Source organism: Rhincodon typus, chromosome 20 (genome assembly GCF_021869965.1).
Source record: "Rhincodon typus isolate 14 chromosome 20, sRhiTyp1.1, whole genome shotgun sequence".
NCBI lineage: Eukaryota > Metazoa > Chordata > Chondrichthyes > Orectolobiformes > Rhincodontidae > Rhincodon > Rhincodon typus.
In genome coordinates, this window is record NC_063351.1 from 19,504,789 (window position 1) to 19,526,744 (window position 21,956).

Below are 21,956 nucleotides of genomic sequence, written 5' to 3' on the forward strand. Positions count from 1 at the left end.
TGATGTTTCGGGTCTGGACCCTTCTTCAGCATTTCTGAAGAAGGGTCTAGGCCTGAAACATCAGCTTTCCTGCTCCTCTGATGCTGCTTGGCCTGCTGTGTTCATCTAGCTCTACACCTTTTTATCTGAGTGTTAGTAAGCAGGTTATTCCTCTCCAAGTGTTCTTTGATCACAATGTTGATGATCCATCCATCATTTTGCTCATGGGGAGAGGTTGGTGGAACTATAATTAGCTGGGCTAGATTTGTCCTGCTTTTTGTAAATAGGGCAAACTGGTGTGATATTCTACATTGTTGGGGAGATGCCAGAGTTAGAACTGGCTAGGGGCTTGGACAGTTCTGGAGCAAGTCTTCATTGCTATTGCAGCAAAATAGTCAGGTCCAAATATCCAGTATCCAGCAGTATCTTGCAGTTTCCAGTTCTTTCAATTGTGTGTTGATGTCACATGGAGTTAAGAGAATTAGTGTGTGTGATTTGAAATAGGAGAAGTAGACCATTGAGCCCCTCTTGCCTGCTTTGCCATTCAATAAGATCAGATCAGTGGCTAATCTTTTTATGTGTTGAATCCCACGTTCCCTTCTACCCCAAATAACCTCAGATTGGCTCACAAAATGTGAATCTAACTACCTCTACCTTCGAAATATTTAATGACCTCCATCACCTACTGAGGCAGTGAGTTCTAAAGTCACACAATCCTGCGAAAGCAAAAGTAAAGCTCCTTAATTCAGTCTTAAATGGGCAACTTCTAATTTTAAAACAGTGCCTCCTGGTTCTGGACACAAGAGGAAACATATTTTCCAAACTCACTTTGCCATGACCATTCAGGATCTTATACACTTCAAGTCACCTCTCACTCCACTGGAAAGAGGCCCATTCTGTCCAACCTATCCTCATTCTGGGCAACAATCTCATAATCCACCGATGAATTATCTCCAATTCATTTACATCTCCCCTTAAAGAAGGAGAACATTACACAGAGGGTGGTTCGCGTGTGGAGTGAACTTCCCGAGGAAGTGGTGGATGTGGGTACAATTACAATGTTTAAAAGACATTTGGATAAGTACATGCGTAGGAAAGGTTTGGAGGGATATGGGCCAGGAGCAGGCAGCTGGGTTTAGTTTGGGATTAGATTTGGCATGGACTGGTTGGACCAAGAAGTCTGTATCCATGCTGTATGACTCTATGACTGACATTGTCCTATCAATGCCTTGTATAACTGAAGCACAATATCTTTCCTTTATGTCTAATTCCTCTTGTAATAAAGGATAGCACCTGATTAGCTTTTGATGTATTGTATCTGCATACTAACTTGTTGCTACTCATACACAAGAAAACCTTTGGACCTTGGAGTTCTGCACTCATCGTCTGTTTATGTAATACTCATTTACTTTTCCTGCCAAAGTGAATAAGTTTGCATTTTCTCACATTATATATTATCTGCCAGATTTTTGACCCCTCATTCAACCTATCTAATTGCATTTACAACTCCTTATGTCTTCTTTACAACATTGTCACTCGCAAGTTTAGCTACCATGCCTTTGTTCCCCTCATCTAAATTATGTAAGTTGTAAAAAGTTGAGGCCCCAGAACAGACCCCTGTGGATCACATCACATTGTGCCCAATCAGATAAAGAACCATTTATGTTTCTGCCAGCCAGTTAACCTTCTATCTATATATGTTACTGCCCACAGCATGAACTCTTATTTTCCACAATAACCTTTGGCGTGACTCCTTATCAAATGCCTTCTAGAAATTCAAGTACACTAAGTGTATAAATTCCCCTTTATCAACAATGCACATTAATTCTTCAAATAACTCTGATAAATTGGTTAAACATGATTTCCTTACGACAAAACTACACAGACACTTCCTGATTACATTGAGTTTTTCTAAGTCCACAGGTGTAAACTCTCAATTCAAACAACTTGCCCATGACAAATGTCAAGCTAATTGGCCTACATATTGCTGTTTCCCGTCTCCTCTTCTTGAGGAAAGAGATTATATTTGCTACTTACAAGTCAGATGGAAGCTTATCTGAATTGAGGGAATTTTATAAAATTAATACCCATGCATTTACTACCTCATTAGCCATCTCTGTTTGACCCTAGTATGAAGTCCATCTGGACCCAAAGACTCGTCAGTCTGCAGCTCCATCAGTTTGCTCAGTGAAATTATAATCATGAAGGAAGTGGTACTAAACTCATTTCTCCTTTCCATCTCCTGATTTACATCTGTTACTGGAACGTTTTTTGTATCTTCTATAGAAAGTAGCAAATTATTTGTTCATTTCATCCATCATTTCCTTATTATCTACAATGAATCCCAATTCTCATTCTCTTGAGGTGTATCACTCACTTTACTTAGTCTTTTCTTTTTAAATACCTGTAGATACTCGTGTTATTCACTTTGACATTTCTGGCTATTTTTCTCTCAAAATCTAATTGCTTCCTTCTTGTTGACTTTTTAGTTATTCTCAGCCATTCTTTATACTCTGACCTATCATCTAAACTGCTTCTCATCTTCGAGCAGTTATGTGCTATTTTCCCTAGATTTGATGCTATCCCTGTGTCTTTTTTCTTGTCCCTTCCTGCCACTCACTGATCCTCATTTTGCATTTATTATTTTTGTCTCGTATTTTGTGTCTTTGATAGATCATATCTTTTGACATTTGATCCCTTGCCTCCAATATTTAGTTTGAAACCCTCTCTACTTCCTTAGTTACTTACTTTGCAAGAACACTAGAGCCCCAGCACAGCTCAGGTGCAGTACAGCTCCCATTTTCCCCAGCATTGGTGCCAGTGAATCCAATCCTCCACACCAGTCTTTCAGTCACACATTCATCTTTCTAATTTTAGGTACCTTACGCCAATTTTCATGTGGCTCAGGTTCCGCTTTTTAATTTAGTACCCAGCTCCTCTTTCCTAGTTCTGCATATGTCATTAGTGCCTACATAAACCACAACTATGATTCTTAATGACCTCAGAAGCAAGCCGAGATGAATCATCCACTCAATATGTCTGGTTGAAGCTGGTTGGAAATGTTTCACCCTTATGTCTTACATTGATCGTTGATGATAAGGATATTTATGTTGACTCATCCTCCTGTTTGGTTGGTTGTTGGATCCTTTAGCTCTGTCTGTTATGTGCTGCCTTAGTATGCTTGTTATAGCTTAACCCAGTTGCAATCTTGTTTTTAGTTATGCCCAGAGTTTCATTTTGGTAATGTGCTCCTGTACATTTCATTGAACCATGAGTGACAGGAATGGTGGAGTGAGGGATATGCCAAGCAATGAGGTTACAGATTGCAATTGAATACAATTCTGCTACTGCTGATGCCCACAGTGTTTCATGGATGTTTGAAGTTTGAGCCTTTAGATTTTTTTGAAATCTACCCCATTTAGCATGATGCTAGTGTCATACAATACGATGCAGGGTTTGCCCAGTATGCAGGCAGGACTTTGTCTTCATAAAGACTTTGGCAATATCACTCCTCCCCCTGTACTGTATTGGAAGATGCAACAGTGATGGGTAGATTGGTGAAGATGAGATCAAGTAAGTTCTGCCATCTGGCAGATAGGTCTTTCAGGACTCAGCCGGATCTGTCTGTGATTAAGTGCAATACGAGGCCACTTTTGGTGATCGATATTGAAATCCCTCAGCTCTGTGTCCTCGTTATCCTCAGTTGCTTCATCCAAGTTTGATCAGCATGGAGGACTACTGATTCATCTGACAAGGAAATGCAGTAAGTGGCAAGCAGTTGGAGATTTCGTTGCCTGTGTTTGGCCAGATGCCATGAAGCTTCATGAGATCCAGCGTTAATGTTCAGGGCTTCCAGGGAAACTCCCTTCTAACTACATATCACTGTGTCGCTGCTTCTGCAGTATCTGGCCTATTGCTGCGACAAGCCATTCCCAGGCATGGTGGTGGTGTCTGGGATACAGGATGTAAGGTGTGATTCAGTGAAAATGACCACATCTGGCTGCTGTTTGACTAGTCTGTGCAACAGTTCTCCTGACTTAGGCACAAAATTAGTAAGAAAGAAACAAAAACAGGAGTTGCTGTTGAAACTCAGCAGGTCTGACAGCATCTGTGGAGAGAAAACAGAGTCAACATTTCAAGTCCAGTTTCCCTTCTTCACCTAAGGGACTTGTAATGTTAACTCTATTTTTTTATCCATAGGTGCTGGCAGACCATCTGATGTTCTCTAGCAATTTCTGTTTTTGTTTGTTTCAGATCGCTAGTATCCACAATTCTTTGCTTTATATTAGTAAGGAAGACTATGGAAGCTTGAAAGGCTGGGTGGTTCATTGCCCATTTCCAGTACCTAAGTTGATTTCAGGTAATCTGCCTAGTTTTACTCCCTTTTACTTTTTTATTTGACTTTGCTACAATGGGACGGGTTGTTTAGTGATTTCAGATGACCGTTAAGAATGAATTAAATTGCCATGGATCTGAAGGTAGGCCATGCTGTGTTTTTCTTCTGTGTGTTTACTTGGTAAATAAATATCACAACTAACCATGTATAAGGGATTGAATAACACAAAAATACATAGGTTCATTTCTTAAGGGTGTTGCAAATTTCAAAGCAGTATTACACAGTTGGAAAACTCATCTCTGAAAATGAGTTGATCATTTTCTCAAAACAAAATCTGCACCACATGACACAATCCATCATTTCCCCTCCAAAAATGCATACAGTGAAACACAAAATGTATTTCTATCTTTGAGGAGAGGTGTAATAATGCAAATTTGACCATCTTATTAAAATTCTCTAAGTTATTCAGATTAATCTGCTTGTTCTTAATTTAGAAACTGGTCATGATTCTTCTAATAAAATGAAAACAATACATTAAGAAGATTTTGGCTAATAAATAAGTCGGGGGGAAGTGAAGTGAAGTGAGAGTCACATTAATTTCATCAAATTCCTAAATAGGACAGAGACCTGGAATCTCTCTCAAAAGGAAGTATAATGGGAGTGATATTATGACAACAATACCACTGAAGAATATTTTTAATTTAATGGTATCGTCAGATAAAATGTCAGGCTGTCATATAATGACTAGTATCCAAGAAATTTAAACAGAAAACCAATGGCTTTTTCTTATCTTGTAATGAGGATTTCTTAACAGATTTTAGAAAAAGGTGTAGCTATTGATTCTAACAGAAAGATTAAATACCTACACCTGAAATGAGAGGAGGGTTAAAATAGACTATAACAAGTTCACATCACATTTAAAAGATAACCTAGGATAAAAAGGATACTTTAAAGAGCCTACATTAACACTGACTATCTATTTTGCTACTATTCTCGCCTGTTTACTTCATAATGTTTTACATGATGAGGTACTAACATTAATAAAATATGTTTCAAATACATGATAATAAGGTGCAAATAGTATTACATTATATATTTGCATCCAACAAGCATCCATAATGAATACAAACGTGTTATCCACTAAGTTTAAGTTTTATTCTAAAAACATTTGAGCAGTGTTCTTTCAGTTTCTGATGTTGCATGATCCCCCCATCTTGTTCCTGTCTTTAAGGGACTAAGGTGATTTACACTTGCAAGTGAATCAGCTTATTATTTGGACTATTTTGAACTCACTGCTAACATTCATCTTTTTCCAGACTTCACTGACAGCCTTTCTAGGTAGAATCCCCCTGTCTACCTTTCTCCTGTAATCGTCAATGATAAGCCGCGCCTCTTGCTGCAGTGTGGTAGCAAATCCTGTTTACAAAATTGAAACAAACAATCTTCCATTACATATGAACTAAAGAAATATGTAGCTCCTTTACTAACTCCACTGGAATCAGCTCTAATGGGATCATAATTTCAATATCATTTCTAGTACAAGTAACAGGTCACTTGTAGTACAGAATTTACATTTGTATTTATTGTGGTTTTAATTGTCCACAAAATGATTTTAGGTGAAGAAATTAAATGCCATAATGTTGAATATTTCCTCAACTATTCTACCATTGCAACATTTTCAAATTTTCTGGTAATGGTAATGTGCAATTAAAGTAACATTTCTTACACAGTTCATAGCAACATAGGAACAGGAAGGAGTAGGCCACCGAGTCCTTTGAGCCTGTTCCACCATTTAATTAGGTCATAGCTGATCTGTGACCCTATGTTATTGTATGTACATATAAGCTAAAGTGGCTATCAATACCAAGAAAACATCATTATTGAAAATTGCTTTTCCCCATACATTTACCATTGACTTTAGTCTTTGAACAGAAGAATGAACACTTTGTCAGCAAATAACTTCAAAGTGATTTCCCCCAATGATTATTCATGGTGCAAATCAAGGCTAGATCACTGAAATTATGCATAAACAAACAGCTCATTAATATCTTAATGTCCTTACACGTAAATTGATTTTTTTCATCTTTACTGATTAAAAAGTGTAAATGTGGATCAGTAAGTGCTAATTATTGGTGGACATCCCTAGAGCTTTTACTGAGTTTCTAGGATAGTACTGGATATTATATTCAGCAGTACAAAAACTCGGATGTCATACTTCACTTTTTACCCACATTATAATCAAGCATTTTGAGAGTGTTTTGTATGCAAAACAGTCTCAGCAACTTCTGATTGTATGAATTCAAGACACAGATTGATTTCTCACACAATTACTGCATTCCCAAAGTACCACATTGGCTTTAGGACATTTTGAGATACCTTGAATCCATGAAAGCTGCTAAATAAATACATATCTTTCTTTTCTTCTCACTATAGAGTGTTCACCAACACAAATTTTCTTGTTTGGAAATAAGCAAATATATACTGTTGATTCAGACACAGAATGAAGCGATTCAGAGAAACACAATTTTTTCTGGACCAACCCATCCAGATATGGCATTTGTCTTCAGAACACCAATCCAATTTATAAACAAATCCAATACATGTCATTTTACGATGCTGTGTCAAGTTATTACCAGTAAATTGAGAAATGGAAAGCACAACTTGACATCCAGAACCTGATCATGTGTTGTGAACTTCTGCATCCTTTACAATTAAGGGCTAAAATGATATAACTTTATAAAAGTATGTATGAAAAAAAATCAGTTAGATTTGAGAAGAAAGAAAAGCAATACATTATTCATATTACTATAATGTTAAGCACACTGACTTATGTGTATCATAAAAACATGAATAATTGACCACCTTACTTACAAAGCAAAGCTCTTTTAACTTTTGACATTGATGAAACTGGGTTTCAACACCATCCACAAAACAACTTGGACAAACAGTCTCAAATTATATTCTTTCTCTTATAGATACTGGGATAAGAAGGCACTTTTCTCATAAATGGAGGGGTCAAAACCATGGGGCATATATTTAACATAAAAGATAGAAAGCCAAGAGGAGAGTTGAGGAGAATTTGTTTCACTGAGTGGGTGGCAGGAAGTCTGGCAGTTACTGCCTGAAAGGGTGTTGAGTCACAAATTCTTATAGCATTTAAGTAGTAGTTGGATATTCACTTGCCTTGCCATGGCTTCAAGAGCTATAAGCCAAAAAGTGGAAAATGGGGTTAGTGTAGTCAGATCTTTGCTGACTGGCACTGAATGGCCTATTTTTGTGTTGCAAATGTCAAACAGATTATGATATATTGTCCAATTCAGACTATGTTTAATGACGAAATGCTAGACATACACAAATCTCCTCTAAAGCGAAGAAATGTTTTAACATTCCCGAAAAAAAAACATTTCGGGTCTCTATAGTTTGCAAATGATTTCCAGTTCTCAATGGAATTTCCTTAGCAAAAAGTATTTTTCGACAATTGATGTTAAATTATAAATTAGAATTGGAAATAAGACTTGTATTTCTCCAAACGATTTTTGTGGGATGATTAAGTGTGTTTCATTCTAGGTATCGTGGTGTAGGATTACAGGGAGAGAGGTTCAGAAGCAAGGACAGGGGCTGGATTTCATTGTATACCCCATCTTTGGCTGATGGGGCAATGAAGGCTCTCCAATCTGGCGGCATGGCTGCCCTCATCCCTGTTGGCCATCTTCAAACATTGTTCAAGCAAATTAATGCCTGCCTTCCGTATTTCTTCAATCATGGATCTAAAGCATTCTTTGCAGTAGTGGAAGTGTTTATGAAAGAAGCTACCACAATATTCGTAGGACATGTTTTTCACGGACATTATCGTTACTACTGATAATACAATCTGTTCAATGGTGAACTGCACTGCAGACAATGATTTTCCCCTTGCTTCCACTGCTATGACGAAAAATCATATTTTATTTGAGCTGTTTAAAGAACTTGTCTGCAAAGCTCCAAAGATAATTCTCCAAAGATCCTTAGACAGCAAGTTCCAAACCCACAATCACTTCCACTTAGAAGGACAAGGGCAGCAGATATTTGGGAACACCACCAATTCCAAGGTCGCCCTCCCTGCATCCCCCAACCCCCACCTCCCGCCAAGCTTCCCACCATCCTGACTCGGTAATATACCGCCGTTCCTTTGTCACTGAGTCAAAATCCAGGAATTCCTTCCCTAAGGGAATTGTGGGTCAACCTATAGCAAGTGGAATCCAGTGGTTCAAGAAGGCAGCTCACCACCACCTTCTCAAGGATAACCAGGGATGGGCAATAAATGCTGACAGACCAGCGACGCCCACATCCCACGAGTTAATTAAAAAAATGTTTAAATCTTCAGCCTTGGGTGACATTTGAACTAATATTATTTTTTACTTTGTCCTGCTCCTAACTTTAACACAGTGAGTTTTTCACCTGGAGTACAGCAGATACTGTACTGTTTTCTCCTTTGAGGATAAAGCAACTGCGTTCTATGAATGTCTGAAGAAGGGTCTAGGCCCGAAACGTCAGCTTTCCTGCTCCTCTGATGCTGCTTGGCCTGCTGTGTTCATCCAGCTCTACTCCTTGTTATCTCTACGTTCTATAAATGTCAGCTTCCAAAACCCAAAGGATGAAGTGTTTAATGATTTAAAGAGGAAATCGTCCTTCAATATTTGTCAAATTCTGTCCAGCACAGTGAGAACTTTTCAAACAGAATTTAAAATAGAATCAAAGGCAGAGTGAATAAAGAAAAGTTCAAGACATTTAGAACAATATAAAAGAAGAGCTGAAGGCTTAAAGAAATGGAAAATGTCAGTTCAGGCTCCTTTACATACATATGATTAAGCCCAGTTCTTCTGGCTACAACAGCCCAGTGCATAGGAAATGAGTGTGAAGCATTGTTGCAACAAAGAGATGATCAGATGTAAAATTATCAAGTGCCCAACGTGGCAGCATATTGTAAAATGGAGTGATGACCACTGAAATAATCCCACTGTGTGAAGAGATTTTGTTTTATGTATTTATATAACAAATAATTAAGACTAGAAAGGAAACTGGTGATGATTATTAATTTAACTATCAGAATATAAAAGGGGGGTGTGGTCAGCTAGCACTGGGGAAAAAATCTGTTGTACTGATATAATCAATAAATTCTCTGCACAAAGGAAGCCTATGTCTCTTTGTTTCTGTTTGAACACTTTGGTTACAACCTATTAACACACTTTCTCTATCTTGCAATCTGCCCATTTAACACCTTCTCTGTTAGTTCTTATAGGAACCTCAGTTTTTTCACTCAGAGACATCCAATCTCTGTACACTTGCATTCCCCATACAGATGGCCTAAAAGCCCTCCGCTTCTTCGTCTCCTGCAGACCCAACCAGTCCCCCTCCACCGACACCCTCATCCGCTTAACTGATCTTGTCCTTACCCTTAACAACTTCTCCTTCAACTCCACCCACTTCCTATAGACTAAGGGGGTGGCCATGGGAACCCGCATGGGCCCAAGTTATGCCTGCCTCTTCGTAGGATACATGGAACAGTCCTTCTTCTGCAGTTACACTGGCCCTATCCCCCACCTCTTCCTCTGCTACATGGATGACTGTATCGGCACTGCCTCGTGCTCCCATGAGGAGCTTGAACGGTTCATCAACTTTACTAACACTTTCCATCCCAACCTTAAGTTCACCTGGACCATCTCCAATACCTCCCTCTCCGTCCTGGACATCACTGTGTCCATCTCTGGTGACCACCTCGAAACCGACATCTAGTTCAAGCCCATCAACTCCCACAGCTAACTAGATTACACCTCCTCTCACCCATCTTCCTGCAAGAATACGATCTCCTACTCCCAATTCCTCCACCTCCACTGCATCTGCTCCCAAGATGGGGCATTCCACTCCCAAACATCCCAGAGGTCTTCCTATTTCAAGGACAGCAACTTACCCACTCTGGTCATCAAAAATACCCTCAACCGCATTTCTTATGTTTCCCGCACTTTTGCCCTCACATCCCCTCCCCCCAATAAAAATAAAGACAGAATCCCCCTTGTCCTCCCCACCCCACTAACTTCTGCATCCAAAGCATCATTCTCCGGCACTTCTGCCACCTACAATCTGATCCCACAACCAAAGAGACATTTCCCTCCCCACCCCTATCTGCCTTTTGTAGGGACCGCGCTCTCCGCGACTCTGTGTCCGCACCATACTTCCCACTATCCCCACCACCCCTGGCACCTTTCCCTGCAACCACAGGAAGTGCTACACCTGCCCCTACACCTCCCCCCTCACCTCCATCCAAGGAACAAAACAAACCTTCCACACTAGACAGGGGTTCACTTTTACATCCATCAACTTGGTCTACCATGTCCACTGCTCCTGATATGGCCTCCTCTACATCGGTGAGACGAAGTATAGACTCAGAGACTGTTTTGTAGAGCATCTGCGCTCTGTACGTGACAAATGACAACACCTTCCGGTCGCGAACCATTTTAACTCCCCCTCCCACTCCCTGGGTGACATGTCCATCCTGGGCCTCCTCTATTGTCACAATGACGCCATCCGCAAACTGGAGGAGCAGCATGTCATATTCTGCCTCAGGAACCTACAGCCCAATGGCCTAAACATGGATTTCACCAGTTTTAAAACCTCCCTATCCCGGGCCTCATCCCATATCCAACCCTCCCTCTCATCCCCGCCTTCTTGACCTGACTTAACCTGTCCATCTTCCTTCCCACCTATGTGTCCTTTCCACTTCACTGACCAATCCCCACCATTCCCTACCTGCACTCACCTTCCCCAGTCCCACCCCTTCTCTCTATTTATTTCTGAGCTCCGTCCCCAGTTCTGAAGAAGGGTCCCAATCTGAAACGTCAACTTTCCTGCTCCTCTGATGCTGCCTGGCCTGCTGTGTTCCTCTAGCTCCACACTTTGTTATCTCAGTTTTTTCATGCTGCTATTGTGGCAGTCATTCAAGCCAACACACAAGCATTCATTTTCCTCTTCTTGCTAACATAAATTTCATATGTACGTAAAGGAGCCTGAACTGACATTTTCTATTTCTTTAAGCTTTCAGCTCTTCTTTTATATTGTTCTAAATGTCTTGAGCTCTTCTTTATTCTCTCTGCCTTCGATTTACGTAGCTTGAGGCATTGATCATAATGTTTACAAGACTTGTTTTAATTCCCTAAAAGAAGCCAGCACCTAACCCCTCCATCCTTGAAACTACAACCTTATGTGTCACCTGAATATATTTTCCAAGATCCTAAAACATTTCCTGCTATGGACAAGACTAGACCAGGTCCCCTCAAAATATATGAAGAATTTAGCCTGCACCCTAATCTTTTCTTATTTTAAAGGCAAATGTAAAGTTTTGTGTTCCAGGTACAATTTGACTGGTGAAATTACTCGACATTAAGCGAAACACAGTTTACTCAAACACTGTAGTTAAAATACAACAAAAGAAAGAAGAGCTTAGAATAATGTAACTCTATTGGAAAACATGACAGAATAATAGATACAGTAACTATTACTAAATAACTGTTCCAATGTAGTGACAACTCATATACACACATCCTTGGCAAAATTCAGAAGATATATTTGTCTCATAGGTAACTCCATCAAGCCAGAAGGAAAAACATCAAGAGAAAACTCAGAGATACATTTACAGCAGCTTCCAATCCTGTTGAGCCTCCATCAACAACTGCTTAAAGCTAAACATAAAAAAACTGAAAAAAAAGCCTAGAAATTCTGGTCTGTGGCAGCTGGATCATACCCACTCAGGCTGCTCCTTTTGACCCTACTTTAAAAAAAACACAAGGCCCCACAAGCTGTTTCCATGACCACAGACAGCTCATCACCTCTCATTCAATCTCTCTCTTAAAAGAAACCAGGACAAAATACAGCTCTTAATGTCAGAGCATTGTCACTGTCCTTACAGTATCACTCTGCACTCATTGGTCCTACAATTTCTTGTACAAGTACGTTGAGTATGGTCTAGCCCATAGCACAAAGAGTACATGGATCAAAAATAATCAATATTATACTACTGTGGCCGCTACTCACCTGTCTGGTGCAGAGGATAAATAGTGATTGCAAAGGATCAGACAGATAATAAACTTTTAAACAAAAATCACCCAGGATGTGGGTGTTGCTGGCTGGGTCAGGAAGTAATACCCATCCTGAACTGCCCTAGAGAAGATGGTGGTGAGCTACATTCATATGATGAAGGTAAACCCGCATTTCTGTTAAGGAGGGAGATCTAGGATTTTGACACTGTGACTACAAAGGAACGGTGGCAAAGTTCCAGGTCAGAATGGTGTGTGGCTTGGAATGGTCTTCCCATGTATTTGCTACCTTGTCATTCTAGACTGAAGAGAATGTGGGTTTGTAAGTTGTTGTCTAAGGTGCCTCAGTGAGTTGTTGCAGCACATCGTGTAGATGGAACTACTGCTGCTGCTGTGAATGTTGAAATTATTAAGTGTGGTGCTAATCAAATGGACTGCTTTAATACTTTTGGGGTTGCACTCATCCAAGAGCATTCCATCACATTCCTGATTTGTGCCTTGTCATGGTGGACAGACTTTGGAGAGACACGAGGTAACTTTCCTGATACAGAATTTTCAGCCTCTGACTATTCTCCCTCCAAACATTGTGTAAACTGAGAATAAATAGGTCAAGTCCTACAAATTGCTTTACTACTCAATTCAATTGGTTATTTCCACACTGCAGTTGCAAGTCAGAATTCTATGCTGCTGAATAGACAATGTACCTTATTCAATCCCAGTTTAAGATTCTGGAAAAATGACCTTGAGTATATCAAATTGTTCATTTATGCAGAATTTAAACATAATTTAACATGCCAGAGTATATTAAATAATTGATCTGAATCATAATCTGAATTTAATGTCCAGACAATTTTAGTTCACAGAATGTGTCGGTTTTGGCTTGAGCTAAAACAACTGATGTAACTGTAAATTTGGAGAGAAGTGCAATGCAATCACTTTTATACTATTTCTGTTGGACACTCTAACATATATCTCTCTGTTTATGTTGAGATACACTAATACAGATATTTTAATGCAAAATCAACTTGGAGTTTATAAGAAGTGCAGACTTACCTACCATAAATTATGTCTTACAGAAGCACAAATTGATGAGGAGTACCCTGAATTATAGCAATCTGTTTAAAAACATGAACGTAAAGAATGCAACTGAAAGCATTCTAAAAATAACAGTTAAACTATTCAGCTGATATCTCTGTATATATACAGCATATGTAATAATCTTTCATCAGCGTTGATGGTGTGATTTCTGGCTGTACCTGTATTGTGAGCAGATAAAGCAGTATGTTCAGCTCCTCTTTCTAATGGCTGTCTGAGGAAAGCCAGAATCGCAATTAATCCTTGATGCATTACAACTTCAGGAGGAAACTCTATTGGACATTTTCTGAGGTTGAGGGCCTTCAATGAAGTCAGATTACCTGTTAGAAAATCAATCAGCTCAATAAACTAATCATCCTATTTTCCAAAGAATGGCGAGTTTACAACTGCATTCATGACTATCCTGCTCTTGAGTACAACATCAACACTTCTTAAAATAAATAACTTGTCATTTTAGTTGCATTTCAGTTCTTTTTTGCAGGCATGGAGCAGAATTTAGGGATCAAAGCAAGGAATTTCAGTACTGGGAAGTCAATACAGTAAACATTGACAATGCAAGCTGTTCTCAGGCCTGGTCCTGCATATGCCACATACAAAGTAACATTCTCTCTTCATAGACTGCATCCACAAACTCAGAGGAGGAACATTTACAACGCCCACCTGTATGATCAGCTTCTTATCCTAGTTTCTAGTATTCTTGAATTTCTGTACCCTTTATCCTTAAACTGAGCTTTCCCAAATCATTTCACGAAAAGGGTTCTTACAGGAGATATACGATAGGTTAATTTTTGGTTTTGGCCAGCATTAGATGTTAAAAATTATTTATTATTTTTAGATATCAGAAAATCTAAATATTATTTTTGACACTCTTGGCTAGACGATAAGCCAACTGCTGGACCTCACTTTAAACAGTTTGCTAATTGGACAAGTCCAGTGTGGGGTCCAGGTGGTATAGGTAGGATGAGGTATGTGTGACAAAGCAGTCAATTCCAAGGGGAGAGATATGCGATTTGTTAGATATTCTTCATAGAGTCAGGAGCAATATTAAAGTTCTTTTCCATTTCAAGAAAAACAATTTTCAGACTTATCCACTTCTGGTCAGGCTGAAGCAGTCACTTGCTGGTTAAATGGCTCAATCCCAACTATTACCAGCAAGTGCTTGGGCTGTTTTATTTTGGCATTTTTGCCCAGTGACAGACCGCAATTGACTAAGCCAATTTCCATGTGTGAGACATGGCAATATATTACCTTTTAGTGAGACATGCTGGAAAAATCTGTATTAAAAAACATAAGTTCAAGGCCATTTCTGTTCTAAACTACAGGAAGTAAGTTTGTCAAAAAAATATTGAGTCAGAGTGCACAGATAGGAACTAAAGATTCATGTTGTGTCAACACTCACTTATTTATTGAGGGCTGGAGTGTTTCTTCACAGATATGGTTTACCTCTGATAAACAAAACAAGGTTTGTGTTTGTAATACATTAATGCAGAGGGTATAGACACAGCACATATAAGTGACCAAAATAATCTCCTACAGAATGAGGGTAACAATTTTTTGTCACCACAGGGTCAGTTAGTTAGCTTCCTCATAGCAGCCTACTGTTACTGATTGAAACAAAAGATTTGGGTCATTGTGATAGAAGGGGTCATGACGCAGTATTACAAATAAATGGACTCTAAACTGAGGAGTGGTAGTGCAGAGAAAGGAATGACAAGAGATGTTAATTTCATATACAGCAGTGAAAAAGAAATCAGTCAACTACAATAAATGGAAACTTGTCCCAGAGTTATTATGCAGGCTCTTACTAACAGACCATTTTGGCTAACTATTTTTGACTCTGCAATGTCAAGTTTTGCTTTTGTCACATGAACTGATATATAAAAAAAAATGAATAGAACTTGAATTTCACACTAACCAAGTTCCACTGGCAGCTTTCGGATAGGGTTCCCCTCAAGAAGCAGCGTTTTAAGGCACCTGTAAAAGACAACATACATATGAAGTGAACTGATTGAAACAAACTAAACTTACATATATTTCCTTTACCCCATAATAAAATGGTCCTGGTACTTCACAATAGTGAAAATAGATGTTTAGCAGCACAAGCAGAGGATATTCTGCACACCAGAATGTTGAAAGAGGTAACAATGCAGATAATGGATACACTGGTTCCTGCAGATTATAAAATAGCAAATATTATCCCTCTATTTAAGAAGGGAGGGACAGAGAAAACAGGAACCACAGGCTTGTTAGATCAGTAGTAGGGGCTAAAATCTATTAGAAAAGATGTGAAAAATGGACTGTTGAATACAATAAATGTCTGAATGGACATAAGCAGCTTGGAGATATGAATGTGAAACTGTATTTGATTGACCTAATGAGAGTTTGTTGAGTATATACTTAACTGAATTGGTAATGGGGAATCAGTGAACGTGGTATACTTAGACTTTCAGAAGGCTTTTGATAAAGTTCCTTGCAAGGGGGCCGGTTAGCAAAACGAAAGAAAATAGGATAAAAGGAAATATATTGGCATAGATTCGAGGACCAGCTGATAGACAGAAAATAGACAGAAGTGAGAAACACATTCTTCTGTTGGCAGGTGGTGACTAATGGGGTACCACAAGGACCAGTTCTAGTTCTGAGGCCTAGTTGTTCACAATATATACCAATTGTTTGGACGTAGGAACCAAATGTAATATTTCCAAGTTTGTGGACAACATAAAGCAAGGTGGTAACATGCATGATGTAGAGCAGTTCCAACAGGATTTGGCCAACTTAGTGAGTGGGCAAGAACATGGCGGATGGAATATAACGTGGAATAATGTGAGGTTATCCACTTTGTAGAAAGAACAGACATGCAGAACATTTTTTTTAATAGTAAAAGGTTACAAGGTATATTTCCTAGACTTAGGAACATAGGAAGAGAAGTAGGCCATTCAGCCCCTCGAGCCTGTTCCACAATTTAATGAGACCATGGCTGATCTGTGGCCTAACTCCATATACCTGCCTTTGGCCCATATCCCTTAATTTCTTTACTTAACAAAAATGTATCTATGCCAGATTTAAAATTAATAACTCATCCAGCACCCACTGTTTGTGGAACAGTTTTCCAAATCTCCACCACTTTTTGCGTGTAGAAATGCTTCCTAACATCTCTCCTGAAAGGTCTGACCCTAATTTTTGGACTATTCCCCCAAGTTCTAGAATCTGCAACCACTGGAAATAGTTTATCTTTACATTTTTAACCTAATACTAACCCTAATACTGTCTTTTCCTCTTACTATCTTGAAGACTTTGATCATATCACCCCTTCTAAACTCTGGACAGAACAGGCCTAATTTGTATAGTCTCTCGTCATAACTGAACGCTTGAAGTCCAGGTATCATTCTTGAAAACCTATGTCATACTTCCTCCAAACCAATACTTCTGAGGATGTGGTGCCCAGATCTGTTTACAGTACTCAGAGTGGGGTAAATCCTGGGTTTTATATAACTGCAGCATAACCTCTGCATCCCATTCTATTAGCCCACTTGTTTATTTTCTGCACCTTATTAAATTTAGAAGAATGGGAGGTGATCTTGGTGAAATCTATTAAGTATTTACAGTGATTGACAGGATAGATGCAGAAAAGATGATTCACCAGTTGAGAGTCTGAAACCAGGGGACACAATTTCAAAACAAAGGAGAAGCCACTTGGGACTGAGATGAGGAACAATTTCTTTACTCAGAGGGCAGATTACCTCTGTAGTTCTCCACACTGGAAAGCAATAGAAGTTCACTCACTGAGTATGATTAAAATGGAGATTGATAGATTTGTAAATTCCACTGATGTAAAGGGATACGGGAATAGTGTGGGGAAAAAGGCATTAAAGTGGATAGCTCGATGGACCAAAAGGACTACATAAGGATGCTAGAGAAAAGATGTCCAAATGTTGCATGTTGGCAAGTAAAGTTGTGGGAATTCACATTTGATGTATTGGTGACAAAGGCTACAGTGGAAGTGGATTTAGGATAGGATGCTGGTGTTTGCATAGAAGGGAATACAGGGGGCCTGGATTGAAAGAAACCAAAAGGATGGAGGTATGGGTGATGTAAAGGGCAGTGATAGATAAAATTTTGTAATTGAGAATAATTGGACTGGGAATATTAGAACAAGGCCTTGAAGCTCTGAAGACAGCAGTGTGATAATGTACTGTCAGGTTCAGCATGAACAAGCAGTCAGGGAAATCATGGGGCATATGCAGAGTTCAGAAAGAGACATAAAATGATTGTTTCAATCTTGCTGATGCTAAGTGAGAGAAAATTCTTGCTTTACAGATCAGAAAACACAGTTGTCACTGTGGAGTTGAGATTGGTAACAAGGATGCAAATTATGTGATGCTAACATAACATGGGAGCTAAACTTTATATTTTGTAGCGATAGTGCTAGAGAACAAGATGATGATAAGGAAACACAGCGGTATGGAACTTTGGACACTATGAAGTTTATACCATGGACTGGATTACAGCAGAAGGTTACTGCAGGGACTACGACAAAGACAGCCTTGTTCTTGTGGGCAAGGGAGAAAAAATAGTCTATTAGTCTGTCTGTCGGTAATGCCACCTCTGACTTCAATAACCACATTTAAATGATTGGATGTGGTGTTCATGAAAGTAGGACTGGTTTTGCAGCTAACCTAAGAATTATTTGGCTGAAGGTGTCCATGTGACCTATGTCTACAGTCGTCTAGCAGTTAGAAATGGTTTTCTTGTTAACTGTCTTCTTCAATTCAGGAATTCACTGACTCTGGTCATTTTTCTTTCCAAGTACATTAAATCAGCCCACATTTGGAAAAGGAAAAATTAAGGGCATGCAGTAATCCACAACTATGAAAGGTAGTCTACAGCCTACTAGAGTACTCCTCCAGATCTATTAGGGCATCTGAAGTATGTCTTCAAAATCTCTATATTCAGTGAAAATCCTAATTGTTCAATGTCCATATGTACTATACAAGTCTGGACTGATATGGAGGATTATTGCTGCAGAGGGCAGCCTTGATCTGCAAGTCAATCATCCAGACAGATGGCTGCTTTTCACCCAACAGTCTGAAAGCGAAATGTTGGCGCCAACTCCTTGATTAGCAAAGATTAATTTTCCTGATGAAGTGCTTCTCAATAAACATCAGTTGTACATGATTTTTAAAAAAAAGTATTTGTTTTGGGATATAGGCAATGCTAACAAGGTAGGGTTGGTTGCCCACTTCTCATGTGAGACCAGAGTCACATGAAGGAGGAAGAGTACTGGGGCAATGCTCCATCTATGAGCAAGAATAAAATGGGACGGATAGCAAGAACTGCAGATGCTGGAGTCAGAGTCAACACAGTGTGGAGTTGGAAGGACACATCAATTCAGGCAGCATCAGAGGAACAGGTAAAGTCAACGTTTCGGGTCAGGAGCCTTCAGACCCTTCAGAAGGGTCTGTTCTGATGAAGGGTCCTGACCTGAAACGTCGACTTTCCTGTTCCTCTGATGCTGCCTGACTTGCTGTGTCCCTCCTGCTCCACAGAATGAAATGGCAGAAAGAGGCAAAACCAAACCAAACATAATAAGCAAACCCAAAAATGATTTCAAGATGTGACTCAACTCCGTATACAGCTTCTGAGGAGCCACTGAGCCATTCGTACAGGAGTTAATTTTAAGCAGCAGCCCAGAGTTAAAGCAAGGGTAATGTTTTGCAGCTCTACTTCAATAAAACGTTTCATGAGAAGATGATTACCATGAGAAGTGATACGGGATGGGTAGGCCACATAACCATGAAAATGAAGATGCCAAGTGGCCTTTTCACCATTTGGGAATCAACAAAATAACTCCAGAATTGGTTTCCCTTTACCAGCTGTTTCAAATCCACCCAGAAAACTGATTGGAATATTGAGAGAAGTTTAGGTCTAATAAAGGAGGAAAAGCAGAGGATTGTGGATTAAAGTGAAGTACTTTAATAGGATTGCTAGTAGGTGTTCTTTTAATTCATCCACAAAACAAAACAATCTTCAAATTTCAGCTTGGCAGAGTTTCATCAACCATACAGATGAACTAATCTCGTAAGAGACCTGTTTTTTAGATGAGACATGAAACCAAAAGCCCTTTTCAGGTGGACATAAAATATCCTACCCATTTCACTGTTTCACTATGTTGTAGTGTCCCAGCCAATATTCCTCAGTCAACATCACAGAAACAACTGATTTGATTTTTATTACATTACTGTTTGTGGGGAGCTTGCTGTTCTCAAACAGGCTGCTGCATTCTCTTTATTACAACAGAAGTTCAAAGATACTTCATTGCTCCAAAAGGTTTCAGGATGTCCAGTGGTCATGAAAGACATTATATAATCGCATGTCTTTCTTTTTGGACCTTGCACTCATTACCATATTGTAAGCAAACTGCTCATCCAGTGCTGTGGATTTTGGACTTCCTCTGCTTTCAGTAACACACGTCCTCTCCATGCTTAACATCTTTTGATCTCTTGCAAAGTGTTTGGGAACGTATGATGTTCCACCTTTTATATAAAAATACAAATGCTCCGAGTGCATGCAGAGTTTTACTTATGGGAGTTGAACTCTGCTTTATGTGCAGCATTTTAGTTGAAGCCTCCAAGTGCCCTGCAATTATGTCAATTAAGTCTTTCACACAGTGCAACTGGATGACAAACAGGTAATTGGGAGCTAATGAGTGGGTGCAGTGAACAGCTGATTGATTGATTACAACTGAGTCAGCATATGTTCAGATTTGCTGGTCCTGTGGTGTAAACTAAAGCAGTATTCAGTGCCAGGAGGAAATAATTACAAAATTTATTAGGTTATGCAAAACACAATTAAAAGTAGTAAATATGAATGTTTATGTGGTTTAAAAAAAAAACGATTTTATGTTTAAACTAAAATAGTGTTGGTGGTTTGAAAGTTCAATTTGCAGGGTATTATTTCACTTAAACCAGATGATATTGTTACAAAACTACTTTTGAAACAGCTGGAGCAGTCAAGAAGTACATACCAAGGTTGAAGCATCTTTGGTAGAACACTTCATGCAAAACAATCATTATGTTGTTTGCACTGTTTGTACAATCAAGTAATATAGTTACCACATCAATTAATTTCATTGTTACATAATTTTTTGTAATATGCTGATCAAACATGAAGCAGTCACTGTTGCCCTCAAAGAAAGCTGTTCACAAAGATCTAGTGATCTCTGTGGCACAGAATCGCTCTTCCCCAATGTCAATTTGAATCCAGCACTAAGTAAAGAGGATGGGTAAACGTTCAACAGCTGTGATGTCAGCAAGCTGGATAAACAGCCAAACAAACTGAAGTATTCTCACAGACAGCAACTCGGGAAGTTAAATACTCTGAATTTTTCACTTTTAAATAATGTCTTATTTACAGACAGAACTAAAAGATATTGCACCATAGGTATGGAATTTAAAAGAAATAAAATTTATAATTTAAAATTGAATAACATTGACAAATATGTTCCTTCTCAGGCCTCAGCTGATGGAGGCATTTGGGTCCCTGGCAGAAGGAAGGTGGTATGGCAGGATACCAGTGGAGAGTCTTGTGATAACAATCCTTGAGTCTTGCTGTTGCATCTCCTCACTATCGGTGCGCAATGGTACCTCCTTCAACTCTTGAGGGGATGGGGCACTTGGAGGGAGGTCAAGATCCCTTGGCACCCTCTGGATGAGCCAATGTATGAATGCATTCATAGGTCACATGGAGACAACAATGTCCACATGCCTGTACGACAGGTACTAAGTGTTCCTCTAAACCTTGCTTGCCACAGCAACTGCCACCTGATCCATGGATTCAGACAATTGCTTGCATGTCAAAGCCATGGCATCAGATAGAACCTGGGCAGGCTCTTTTCCAATTGTGTACCATTGTGACACCACCTCTGGCACACCTGTCTTGCCAATGGGATAGGACATACTCGGGGATAGTAATGGTTGTGTCATAGTGTGTAAGATGTAATTCTGTGAGTAGGGCTACGACAACTGAGGCTGGAGAAGAACAGCATTGTCCAATACTCCAGAGGTTATAACCTAAAATAAAAAATATTTTTCACAGTTACTAAGATAGCCAATTAAGTACACCACCAACTCCAGCTTTAAAATAAAACAATCTATTAGCCAGTTTTCTTAAGAAACACAATTGTTATCAAACAAAGCTTTTCAATGAAGATGTACATACCCAAACAGGAATATCAAAGTACGAATGTTTAACACAGACACACACACAACCACGCACACACACACACACACACACACACACACAACATAACACACACGACACATACACACACACATGCAACACACACAACCACATACACACACACAACACATTCACACACACACACAACACACACAACCACATACACACACACAACACATACACACACACAACACACATAATCACATACACACACACAACACATATACACACACACAACACACACA

The 21,956-nt window shown here is 39.3% G+C and overlaps 1 protein-coding gene across 1 annotated transcript in view; it reads right to left on the bottom strand.

Annotated features, from left to right (window-relative positions):
• The window catches only part of LOC109911459 (leucine-rich repeat-containing protein 27), a 55,161-nt gene that overhangs the window by 27,723 nt on the left and 5,482 nt on the right, over positions 1–21,956 (bottom strand). Inside the window, exons 2-3 of the mRNA XM_048609041.1 lie at positions 15,392–15,450; positions 13,638–13,796 (exon numbers count right to left, since the gene is read on the bottom strand). Of these exons, the coding sequence (XP_048464998.1) occupies positions 13,638–13,728 (91 nt within the window). The 5' untranslated portion in view covers positions 13,729–13,796; positions 15,392–15,450. The remainder of the gene's footprint in view (positions 1–13,637; positions 13,797–15,391; positions 15,451–21,956) is intronic.